At 49.9% G+C, this 12,237-nt stretch overlaps 2 protein-coding genes across 3 annotated transcripts in view; both read right to left on the reverse strand.

The window, feature by feature from the left end:
- BAZ1B (bromodomain adjacent to zinc finger domain 1B) overlaps window positions 1-3,784 on the reverse strand; it is a 28,995-nt gene extending 25,211 nt beyond the window's left edge. The window contains exon 1 of the mRNA XM_077312595.1: window positions 3,366-3,784. Coding sequence (XP_077168710.1) covers window positions 3,366-3,544 — 179 coding nt within the window. The 5' untranslated portion in view covers window positions 3,545-3,784. The remainder of the gene's footprint in view (window positions 1-3,365) is intronic.
- A 4,378-nt stretch (window positions 3,785-8,162) lies between these two features.
- LOC143824264 (uncharacterized protein C2orf72 homolog) lies at window positions 8,163-10,983 on the reverse strand. 2 transcript variants are annotated; one of them, XM_077311348.1, is made up of 3 exons: window positions 10,296-10,983; window positions 8,839-8,979; window positions 8,163-8,219 (listed from the first exon to the last, which is right to left on the reverse strand). In XM_077311348.1, the coding sequence occupies exons 1-2, from the start codon at window positions 10,933-10,935 to the stop codon at window positions 8,840-8,842; spliced, it is 780 nt and encodes a 259-aa protein (XP_077167463.1). In that variant the 5' UTR covers window positions 10,936-10,983; the 3' UTR covers window positions 8,163-8,219; window position 8,839. The 2 variants fall into 2 exon arrangements, with proteins under 2 accessions (XP_077167463.1, XP_077167462.1); XM_077311347.1 differs by having other exon boundaries at window positions 10,239-10,983.
- Between the last annotated feature and the right edge of the window lie 1,254 nt (window positions 10,984-12,237).

The following is a 12,237-nucleotide window of genomic DNA, read 5'->3' on the forward strand; positions in this document are numbered from 1 at the left end:
AGTGGTTGATACAGAAGAACTAAGTTTCGAGTACTAACAAAAAAGGTTTAATCAGACCAAAGGCCCATCTAATCCAGCATTCTGAGAGTGGAGAATGAGATTCCTCCAAGATGCTCACAAACAGAGCAAGGGAGATGACGTCATCCTGTTGATTGTCCCCAGAATCTGACTGAGGTAGATTGCCAGTAAACACGGAAACCACATTTAGGCATCCCGGCTGGTATCCATTGAGAAACCGATTGCCTCCTGAATTTGTACTAACCCCTTTTTGAAGGCATCACATCTTATAACTGCAGGCTCCTTTCATTTAAACTATGCACAGAATCCAATACTACAAGCAACAGCAAAGGTCACTATCAAGTACCCTAAGATGTACCCCCTGAATATTTATCTAGTCAATTTCACATGGCAACCAAGTTTTAGTACTGGAAGGAAAAGAAATTTCTCTAGGACTGTTTGCGCACTGGGAACTTCACTGCCCCAGCTCCCATGCAGGAGCAAAAATCAGGGACAGATCAGGCACACTGGGCCAAATGCTCCCCCGTGTGCGTACAGGAAGAAGTGGGGCAACCTGCCACAACTAAAACTCCAGCCTGCAGCCTGGCAGGAAACCTCCAGTGCATAAACGGTCTAGGGAACGTCACAGGAAGACATGAAGAGATCAGCTAGGACATAAGACCTGCCTTGCAGAATGAGGCCAAGGACTGCTCTCCAACAGTGGCCAGTGGGATGAGCAATGTATGTGCTGTTTTAAAAAGCAGCTGACGTTTAAAAAAACTCCCTTGCTCACCAACTTCCCTGTTTGCCCCAAGAGCTAGTGCCTCTACTGCCTCTCCAGCTCTCCCCATTTCCTACCCTGCCATTTATACTTTCCTGCTTTCTCCACCCACACTGCCTTCTTCCAGCCAGTTCCTCTGCTGCTCCTGGAGACATGTCCCCAAGGTAGGTCTCACTTCATCCTGAGTATGCACCGTTCAGGAGCAGCAAGTAATACACAGCCTTGAGAGCCACCCGGTCATCTGCCAGCAGCTCTCTGTTGACTTTCCTTGGCTGCTGAAGTAATCTTCCAAGGTATCCTCCTCTACTAGCAAGCCCCACAAGCCAGTATTCAAAACCAGATCATATCTGAATTAGGGGCTTTATTAAGATCATATAAAAACAGTTTTCAATATTCTCAGGTGGGTCAATTGTGGTCATTATCCTATTCACATCAGCAACCAGCCATGTGTGGCTTGCATCAAGAAGTTGATTCAGAGGCAAACTGAATCTAGGATACTCCTTTAACCTACTGTAAATGAATATAGTTTAGCTATACATATCTAATCCCTTAATAAAGTTCTCAGAGCAGCCACCCTGGAGCTAACCCAACACCCTGTTGGGTTTCAGGAAAACAAGGCATCTACTGAGTAGTGCCTGTTCCTTGAATGCCTCCTATTTCAGACACCAGAAACATTGTTGGAATTTCTGTTTTCTTATTGTTTTATTGCATCTTGCTCAAACTGGGTGTAACTGGATACCAGCAACATTTGAAACAGCCATCTAACATCCAAGACACACTGCACTAGCATTTTCCTTTCCCAATGATTTTTATTTCATTTTGAAATATCCAGCTTAAAAAAACAGTTCTGGAAAACCCAAACTGCTCCTTCACTGTTATATCATTGGCTGGTCCTGATTTTTAAAAAGCATTATGTGGACTGTGTTCTGGATTTTAATTTGAGACCAACACAGCTAAGCTATCAACCTCATCCTGTCTCTGAAACATACATGTGAGGAGTCATCACCACCGCTGGATATGTACCATGGTGACTAAGGGACTTGCTTCAAATCAGGAAGTCCTGGGTTGAAATCCACTCATCAGATGCCCTTCTACAAACCGCACACTTTCAATGCTACTTCTTCATCTGCCATAGTCTTTACATTTGGGTCCCACCCTCTAAAACACCTAGGGAAGTGTACATGGTTCTTCCCTCCTCCATTTTGCCATCAAAACAACCCTGAGAAGAAAGCTATGCTGAAAGGACATGGCTAGCCCAATATTATCCAGTTACTCTTTAACCACCACACATGGTTAACCACCACACATAGTACATCTTACTAAATGTAATGGTAGCCTACCTTGCAGGCCTCTTTTGAGAATTAACACTTTTATTAATGGATTTGTATCCTGCTCTTCCTATATTCCAAGTGGTTATGTGCAAAAAGTGCTTCAAACACTGAAAGCAACAGATAAATATTAAGTATTATTACAATGTACTGGTATAGATGAGCAGCTAAATGATTGAACTATGACTAGAGACATCCTGGTTCAAGTTTCCTTTTTGCAAGTGTTATTACGCCACTCTGCTTCTGCCCCGTCCCAACAGCCGTAACAGGAGCCAACTGTACAGTACTTTGCAAGGATTACAATAAATGGCTGACTCAAAGCACCCTGAACCCCACAAATAAATAAATAAAAAGTGTGGCATTGGGCAGTGTTTCACATGCTAAACTGAGATCAGAGACCAGAGTTCAAGCAAACACTTGCACTGGTTGACCAAGGAGTCAACCATTCCTGCCAAATCAAACCCATACCACACAGGGCTGTTATAAAGACAAAGGGAAGCAGAACGAGCTATGCCTCCTTAAGCTCCAGCTAAAACACTGGGGGGGGGGCATGACGAAAGAGAAGAGGGGATCAGAAACATTTGAATCAATAGCCACAATATATTATTATTACTAGCACTATCCTCAGCATCATGAACGACTGAACAGCCCCCTCTGCCCTCCCGTTAAACCTGCCACACACAAAAAAAAATGTCTAGCTGGCCGCTGGCAACCCGTTCTGCTCCCCCGCCCCACGGGACGACAACTCTGCCCCACTTTACTTTTGAGATCGCGACTTGACGCTCTCAAGGGGGCTCCCTGCCAAGCAAAGCAGGCGACGGACCCCCACCCTAAGTCCCCCCCCCCGCTTTGGACGCCCCTAAGTCCCGGTGCAACCACGCAAAGGGGAGCCTTGCGAGAGCGGCGGGGAGAAAAGGCCTGGCCGACGTCACCCGGGCAGCCCCCAGGCCGGGAGCGGCGAAAGCAACTCGGGAGGAGGCGAAGAACAAAGAGCCCGAGAAGGGGGGGGGGAGAAGAGGGGAGGGGGAGGGGGAGGGGCTGGCTCCGCTCGCCTCCCCCTCCTCCCCCCTGGGCCCGATCTCCCCGAGCGGGCGGGGTGGGGGAGGGGGCGATCCAGACGGCGGCCCCTCCCCCTTCAGGCCCTGAGGTAAACAAGAGGCGGCGGCGGAGAAAACGGGACGGCGGAAAGAGCCGCTCAGGCCCTCCCTTCCTCCCTTCCCACCCTCCCTGTCCAAAATCCATCGCCGTCCGCAGGATACTCGCTGGTGCGGAAGACCTCCTGCGTGTGGGGGATGACGAAGCGCGGCTCCGGCGGCCTCTCCTCCTCGGCCGTCGCCGTCACCGCCGCCGCCGCCTCCGGTCCTTCGGCTTTCTCCCCCGCCGCAGGCGGCAGCGGTTTGGCCAACGGAAAGGGCTTTCGGCCCAGCAGAGGCGCCATCGCCTCCCCAGAAAAATGGCGGGAAGGCGGGCCGGCGGACGACGCCCCTCCCCCACCGGCAGAGCGGGCGAGAGCGAAGCCGGCAGGCGAAACCTCAGACCTTCTCTCCCTCCCTCCCCCCACCCCTCACGGCTCGCTCGCGCGCCTCCTCCCTTCTGCGCGTGCGCCGACAGAGCGGGATGTGCTCAGTTGGGGGGAAGCAAAATAAATAGGACGGGTGTTCAAGTGTGCTGGTCGACGCGTTCCGCCCTCTCCGGCGCGGCCGCTGCTCTTCCTCGCACTGCGGTTGGACGAGCGCAAACCCGCTTTGCCGCGGGATTGGGGAAAGGGGACGTCAGTCCCGCCTCATGCCAAAGGGGCGGGAGGTAGGTTAGGTGGAGAGGGCGAGCGCGCGGCCCGCGGGAGGGAGGGAGGAGAGTAGGTCGCGTTATGTAAGCGCAAGAAAGGAGCGCGGCGGCGGCGCCATTTTGTGTGTCGCTGCTGATTAGGTCCCGCCTTCTGTGGCCAATGGTAACGGGCCGCTGCATCCGGGACCTTGAGGGAGGGGGGCAAAAGCCCGCTTCGCCGGCTTTTGTCTGGGCGGGCGGCGCGCGGCCTCGCCTTAAAGGGGCAGCGTCCTTAAAGCGGCTGATCCGGAGCATTATGGGAAATAAACACGGCCCTGTCTTTCCACGCAGCCGAAGCTCGCGGGCTGCGTAGAGCGCCCTGCATTCCAAACCTGGAACATCGTCATTCCCACTGGAGTGCCTCTGAGCACATACAGAATACCCTAAGAGCAGAATCCGACTGTTTACAATGTTAACCCACCGAAGGGTGGACTGCATCATTCCTCTCTCCATCACAACTCCCCTGTGCGGCTCGTTAGGGTGAAGCCAGCTGGTGTGGCAAGGTCACCCTGTACATTCCGTGGCTGAGGAGCAATTTTGTCTCCCTATTCCCCCTTTTCACAGGGGAGGGCACATTTATTTAGATTTATATGACCGTCCTCCCCAGGTGATGGCTCTGGGTGGTTTTCAACATAATAAAGGTAAAGGTATCCCCTGTGCAAGCACTGAGTCATGTCTGACCCTTGGGGTGATGCCCACTAGCGTTTCATGGCAGACTCAATACGGGGTGGTTTGCCAGTGCCTTCCCCAGTCACTACCGTTTACCCCCCAACAAGCTGGGTACTCATTTTACTGACCTCGGAAGGATGGAAGGCTGAGTCAACCTTGAGCCGGCTGCTGGGATTGAACTCCCAGCCTCATGGGCAGACAGCTTCAGACAGCATTTCTGCTGCCTTACCACCCTGCGCCACAAGAGGCGCTTTTCAACATAATAGACACGTTTAAAACATTGGTAGTGACCAATAAAACAATGAACTTAACATTTAAAACACATTTTTTTAAAGCCTAGGATTCCAGTTCTCGGCGTAAGGAGAGTTCATAGTCTGATGAAGAGTGCTTGCACTCGAAAGCTCACGCCCTGAAGAAATCTTTGTTGGTCTTAAAGGTGTTACTGGATTCTGATTTTATTCTGCATCAGTGTCGGAGTCCTTCAGATTTTATTTATTCCAGATGGGCTCTTCCGGGGTCTTATAGGGGCCAATAGATGTTATACCGTAGCATTTATTCATGATCTCCAACCTCTCAAGTGAGGCCTGGAGACAATTACAACTGATGTCTAGACTATTTAGGTGAGTTTCTGCAGGGAAATGATTGATTGTAGGCCCGCCTCTGGAGCAGCCTTTTCCAACCTTTTGACTGGAGGAGCCTCTGAAATAAATGTTCAGGCTTTGAGGACCTCTGAAAGTGACGTTGGCTGGCCACGCACCTCTGCCATGCCACCCAGAAGTGACCTGTCACCAGAAGTTACATCACCACTTGCACCCTTCGCCCTCTTTCGCTCCTCCCCCCCCCACACACCTCTGGATGGAGGCAGCCTAATTTGTGGTCAAGTCCACAAAGGTAAGAGGGGGAAGGCCATGGACCCCTAGAGCATTGGATCCTGTGGATGTCCTTTCCCAAGCCCCACCCTTCCTAGGATTCACTCCCAAATCTCCAAGAATTTCTCAGCCAGACATAGCAAGAATTTCTCAGCCAGACATAGCAACCCTCCTAACAGGGAGTTCACAGAAGATTGTTGCTTCCACATGGGTTTAAACCCCTTCTAGTTTTAGAAGCCACTAAATACCACCCTGACATCTTTCATGAGTGGTTTGCAGTCTTTTCAGTACCCCTCCAACTTTTAAAAAATCCAGTGGGCTGCCTCTGCAGATTTTCCCACTAATTAGTAACAGACCTCAGGGAAACATTAAGGAATGGAATGTTAAGCACTCTAGTCCTTTAAATCACTCCATATTTCTGCTAACAGCAACATCCTGGTGGCCCCATGCAACGTATCAGCCATATTTGATGGCTCATCACTAGATTCCCTTTTTGATAGATCACAAATTGTGCAAGATAGAGTTAAACCTCAGCTCAAATTGTGGCCAGGATCATTTCAGATGTGGTCAATGTCCTCCCAAGACTGCATTTCTGTATATGGAAAACATTACAAATCAGCAAGTCATGGCACATTTCAAGTATTTTATGCTCTGTCACCACTTTTGAGGCAATGTCTGCACAGACTAGTACTGCTTGGGTGATTCTTAGCCCCTCTTTTTTTTTCTTTCATATTTTCTTACAAACCTGACATGTCCATTTAGTTTGCAGAAATGTGTATCTTGAACCTGTAAGGAGTTTCCTTTTATATACATACAAATAATCAAGCCCGCTGCAGCTAAATGCAGCGGGCGCTAGGGACTCACTGTTGGTGGGTGCTCCCTCGGCGGCGTTCTTCCAGCGGCGGCTGCGGTCCGATGGGGCGGTGACTGCCCTGGGCGGGGTTGTTTCGGCCGCGTCAGGCCGCCAGGCAGGGAGCCCCCGGCAGCCGCGCTCCGTGCGACTGCCGGGGGCTCCCTCGGGCGTTAGGCCGGGAGCGACTGCGAGCCGTGCTGCGCGCAGCTCGCAGTTGCTGGGGCTGGGAATCGGATGGACCAATCTGCAGGCGCGAAGCGCCTGCCGATTGGTCCCTCCGATTGTCGTGAGGAAGGGTCCAATCTGGACCCTTCTTCATCACGGACAAATCCCACCTCGGCAGCCCTTAACACTTTATTTAGTCCGTGGTGCCACGGTTTAAAGATTATAATACCCCCTCTGCCCTTGTGAATATATAATCCACAAGGGCAGAGGTGGGATTACTTGTCTATTAGAGATCTGGGCCCTGAAAATATTTAGGGAGGGCATCTCATTTAACCTGCCCCCACTATCTTCTCTTTCCGTTCTCTGCCAGCCTGCCTAGCCTCTCCTTACGCACAAGTTAGCCTAACTTTATCTGCCCCATATTCAGATTTCCCTCCCTCAACAGCCTCTGCCTGGGAAAACTATGGCCTAGTGGTGCTCAAAGAGCCCAGTTGCATATTGGGGAATGCATGGACACCTCATTTCCCCCTATGTTCTCCCCATACCCACACACTGTTTTTTCTTTCCCTTGCCTCCTTATTCTCAACTTTCCCTGCTTCACTCTCTTTCCCATCCACCAAGCAATCTACCCCCCCTTCAGCTGTATTTATTATTTATGAACTTCTTATAGACCCCACCTTTCTCCTTCATGGGGACTCAAAGCAGCATACATCATTCTCTTGTCCTTCATGTTATCCTCACAGCAACCCTTTGAGGTTAATTAGACTGAGAATGTGCAAGTGGCTCAAAGTCACCCAGTAAGCTTCCATGGCAGAATGGTGATTTTATTTATATTTCCACTTGGATTTATATCCCACCTTCTAACAACTTTTGTCGTTTCAAAGACCTTTTTACTGAAACTTGTGGCACGGCTACCATCTTGAATCCACAAATGTGGTTATACTGAACATTCAAAATATTTAGAAGTCACAAATATGGGTCTGGTAGAAAAACCAACTGGACCAGAGCATCTTTGATTCTACCCTTGAAGTAGCATTCTTTGTGGTTAACTGCTGTCTCTCAACCATTATTTATCAACTCAGAAATACATGGCTGTTTTCTCAATAAAATCCAAGTCCAGTAGCACCTTTAAGACCAACAAAGATTTAATCAAGGCGTGAGCTTTCGAGTGCAAGCACCCTTCGTCAGACTATGATCTTCTTACATGACAGGGAATATATAGCAAAAAACAATTCCCTGTCATGCAAGAAGATCATAGTCTGACGAAGGGTGCTTGCACTGGAAAGCTCACGCCTTGATTAAATCTTTGTTGGTCTTAAAGGTGCTACTGGACTCGGATTTTATTGTGCTACTTCAGACCAACACGGCTACCCCTTTGAATCTATGGCTGTTTTCTGTAAGTCCCTTTTCTACTTCCTCTGAAAATCAGTGAAAATCTAAGAACCTCATCACAGCTAAAAGAGCAGGAGATAGCTTACTGTTGTTTAGATAACCATGCAAGATGCAATACCGAGAGCATTAGGACACGGGAGGTGTAGGAGGTGATCTAAAGTCAGTGTCCATGCCGTGGAGGCTTCTGCAAGGAAAGACCTCAAAGTCTTCCCCAGCAGAGGGTGCTAGAACAGCGGATTTAAGATATTCCAGAACCAGCTGGATATTCACACACAACCACAGGATGAGTCATGCTGTTGGTTTATTTTGAAGGACAGCTGAAATCCAGACGAGTCCAGGCTCTGGAGAGAAAAACAAACCACAACCATCAGGGCGACCGAGTCTTCTTTAAGCACAAACAAGTTCAGAAGTATGAAAACATACAAACTGTAATTTCTTCCTCCAGTAACAATCTAGAACTGGGTTCTCCAACATGGTGCCCCTGGATACTAAAGGGCCTTTTCAAGTGGCTATCAAGTGTTCTTAGAAAGTAAACAAGGTCAGCTGGGGCGTTCGTAAACCAGGGTTTCTGACTGGCCACTGGAGATCATTTTGCCTGCTCATTTTTTTTTAATGTTGCTTTGGGACCAGCTGCCAACTTAACACAAGGATCTTTGCTGTGTGGCTGAAGGTATGCTGTGTATATCTGTCCTGGTAAATCGTAGGCTTCTCTTACGCCATAAATCGGCCAACACCCTTTTTCAAAGACATCTAACCTGGTCACTGTCCTTCCATCTGATGTGACCACATTCAGTTACATGCTCTTTGCAAAAGAAAGTTGTTCTTTCCCCTTCCCTGAATCTCTTTACTAGCCAGTTCTGTTGGGTCACATCCCAAGTTCAGGTTTCTGGGAATGGAGAGAACAAGTTCCCTCACCCAGTTTGCAACAAGGCTTTGGGCTGAAGGAGAAAACACACTCACCTCAAGCAAAAGGGAACAGGGTTGTTGGAATGATATTTGATGGAATCATGCCTTGATTGTAGAAATACCACCCGGCAGAGGCAAGGCCGGCCACGAACACGGTTCCCAGGAAGCCTTTGACAGCTACTGACTTCCAAGAACCTGCGAGTAAAGGTTAGCAAATGTTTAGACACCCGTCACCTTTTGTGCATGCAATACTGTCAGTTCCCCACTAGGATCAGGCCTCTTCAGGAGTGGCCCCAATCCTGGCATGCCACCCCTCGGTTAGATGCCTATCGCGCTCCTGTCCTTTCAGAAGCCTCCATGTTTTATTTTCATTCTGCTGGGCCTTAAACAGAGGATCCCTCCCCTGATGGTAACTTATTTTGGCTTTGTCAGAGCGTGTTTTGGACAGAATTTTCCCCAAGTCCTTTATTTTTTGTTTTGATTTCATTTATCCGTTTTTCTTTATTGCAAACTGACTCAGAAGCTCTAGTGCAATATACAAGCCTGATGAATACAGTAACCTGCATAGCAAGTCCCTGAATAAACTGGTTGGTTTGTCTTTCATAGTCCCATCACTGTATCTTAATGTCAAACCCCACATAAGGAGATGGTCCAGGTGTATTCATTCATGCGTCCTCCAGTTCATATGTGAAACACAAGCAGGGGAGGTGGAGTTTCTAGTTTTAGCTAGGAATGCTCCAAATTTCACAGTCAATATACTATTATTTGTATTGTCCCCCTTTGGGTTGATCATCCCCCCTTTCACCAGTCTGCACTGCTCAGTGTCCACAGAGTCACTCAACATCCCCCAGCATATCCAAGAGTGGATTTTCTCTGCTTAATTGGAGAAAGGCATGCCTATCACACACTCTTCCAGGAGCAGATGTAATGTCCCTTTGGGATTTTCTCCTCCACCCCACCCCAGGCACACCCCCAGCATTGACATTGTGCCAAGGTTTCTGCTAACAGATTAATTTGAAACCATAAGGAAAGCTCTGTTTTCACTTCCAGGTTCACCATTCTAATGAAAGCTTTTTCCAGCTTCCATCTTGGCTAATAATTACAGATTTGATTCCCTACTCCCCCTCCACCTGCAGAACTGTGACTGGCCCAAGGTCACCCAGCAGGCCTCATGTGTCTCAAAGCAGCTTACAATCACCTTGCCTTCCTCTCCCCACAGCAGACAACCTGTGAGGTAAGTGGGAGTGAGAGAACTTTGAGAGACTGGCCCAGAGTCACCCAGCTGGCTGCCTGTGGAAGGAATCAGCCCCAGTTCTCCAGATTAGAGGCTGCCGCTCTTAACCCTGACACCACGCTGGCTCTAGGAAGGGAGCCGACAGTATCTGCCAGGCAGAACGGGCAGCATAGCGTTTAAGGGAGCAGCCATGTTGTTTGTCTCCCCCCTCCTGCCTTACCCCGGGCAGTGTCCACTCCCTCGCCCTGCTCGATAGCCCTCCCAGGGTCTGTCGCACCTCCGCATTTGGACAGGGCTTCTGACGCACGGCAGGCCGCCTTCATGATGGCCATCTTCCCCTTCGGCTGACCGGGGAAGTAGATCTCTACTTCCACCTCAACATCCTCCAGCTCCAGGTCCTTGCCAATGGCTCCCTTGCTGACGGTCTGTCGGCCCCGTTTCTTCGGCGCCTTCGGGAAGACGCTGCGCATCAGCTTCTCCAGCTGGCCGCGGGCCTTTGCTTCCTCCCCTTTCTGGGGCTCCGTGACAATTCCCACCAGGGCACACGGAGCCTTTTGGACCAGCTGCTTCACGTCTTTCAGGACCTTCTGCAGCTCTTCCTGCTTGCCCGCCACGCTCGAGGCTCGGCACAGGAAGAAGATGAGCCGGCACGGCTTGACTCCCGGAGGGCACAAGGCATTACGTTGGTCCTTCAGGATTTCCCCAGGGGGGAGTGCCTGACAGTTGGCGGAGAAGAGATCCTTGACAAAAGTGCCCATGAGAGTGTGAATGTCCTTGCCCCCCACGGTCTCCCCGATGAGGAGCACCTCCGGGTGCCCCCCAATCTTCTGTGCCAGGACCTGGAAGTCCTGCAGCACCTTCTCCCCAGGGCATGGTGGATCGGGAGGCTGCCCTGGGCCCTGCCTCTTCTTGCTCATGTCCTGCTCGCATGGACCCAGCTGCCTTCTGCCCTCGGCTCATCCTGCTGGGTTTTCAGTTACCCTCCCTCCAGTGATGTCACAATACACACTCCTGGGAAGACACACAAAGCTCAGCCAAGGCCCGACTCAGAAGTCAAGTCGGAGGGGCACAGCTTGACGTTGAAAATCTGGATGGTTGCTACCCAGCCAACTGGGGGACCCCCGATGTGGATGAGTCACCAAGTTCAGTTTGGGCAGTCAGCAGTATTCAGGGGCATTGCGGGCCATTTCAGCTGCAAATGGACTTGGTTATACTTCTGAATGCTCTCCCCTAGGTGGAACTCCCTTGACAAGGAAAACTGAGTCATCCTACCAGTCTACTCCTGAAGAGCCCATTTCCTACACAAAAGAGAGAGCTTTGCTTTTCCACAGCGGAGGGTTGGACTCTTTCCAGCTGGCCCCCTCCATCCGTAAGCGATGCCAACCAGGAAAATGCTTAACGGCTAGATTCCGCCGGTCGCAGAAGCCGGAAGATGCTTCCAAACACTCCCAAGTGGGGCATGAAGCTGGTGAAGCAAAACATCCAGCTTGGGCGTCCTTGTTTTTTTTTTCTGAAGCCCATCTCACTCCCACACGATCGCTCTGCTTTGGGGGACACCCTTGCAAAGTCAGTCCATGCCACTTGACCCGTCCTTCGCACAAAGAATCTCGACATCCGTAAACGCTGGACACGTTTATTTTTCATAATGCAATTAAAAAAAAATGATGTCCTTTCTCGGGTCTCACTTGGACTCAAGGTGAATCCATACAATCAATAACAGGGTTGCAGAACCAACCAGTACTTTAAAAAAAAATAGAATCAAAGCAAAGCCTAAGAATTCACATGACACATCACATTATGTAATATATATAACCCGGATCCGACTTACAGCAAGGGCTACCCTCGAAACAGTTCCGGAGAGTTCAACTGGGCCTGAATGCAGGGGCACAGGTCCATCCTGGGACCCATATTTGACCTGTCCTCTTGCAGCTGCACTGGCTCCAGACTGAAGACTGGAAAAGGATTCAAAGTTCTGGTCATAACCTTTAAAGCCCTAGGCCAGGCTTTATCAACCCTGAATTCTTGATGACCCTGGAAGGGTTTCCTGAATAGGTGGGAGTTAATTGATTTTAATATATATATTTTAATTTAACTCTCTGCTATTGGGGGGACCCCCGCAAGGGGCTTCTGGGCTAAACCCTGGGAAGAATTTCCTAACAGTTAGGGCAGGCTTCCTTGGGAGATGGTGGGCTTTCCTTTGGAGGTTTTAAAGGAGAGCC

This window comes from Paroedura picta, chromosome 15 (assembly GCF_049243985.1).
Source record: "Paroedura picta isolate Pp20150507F chromosome 15, Ppicta_v3.0, whole genome shotgun sequence".
In the NCBI taxonomy this organism is placed as follows: domain Eukaryota; kingdom Metazoa; phylum Chordata; class Lepidosauria; order Squamata; family Gekkonidae; genus Paroedura; species Paroedura picta.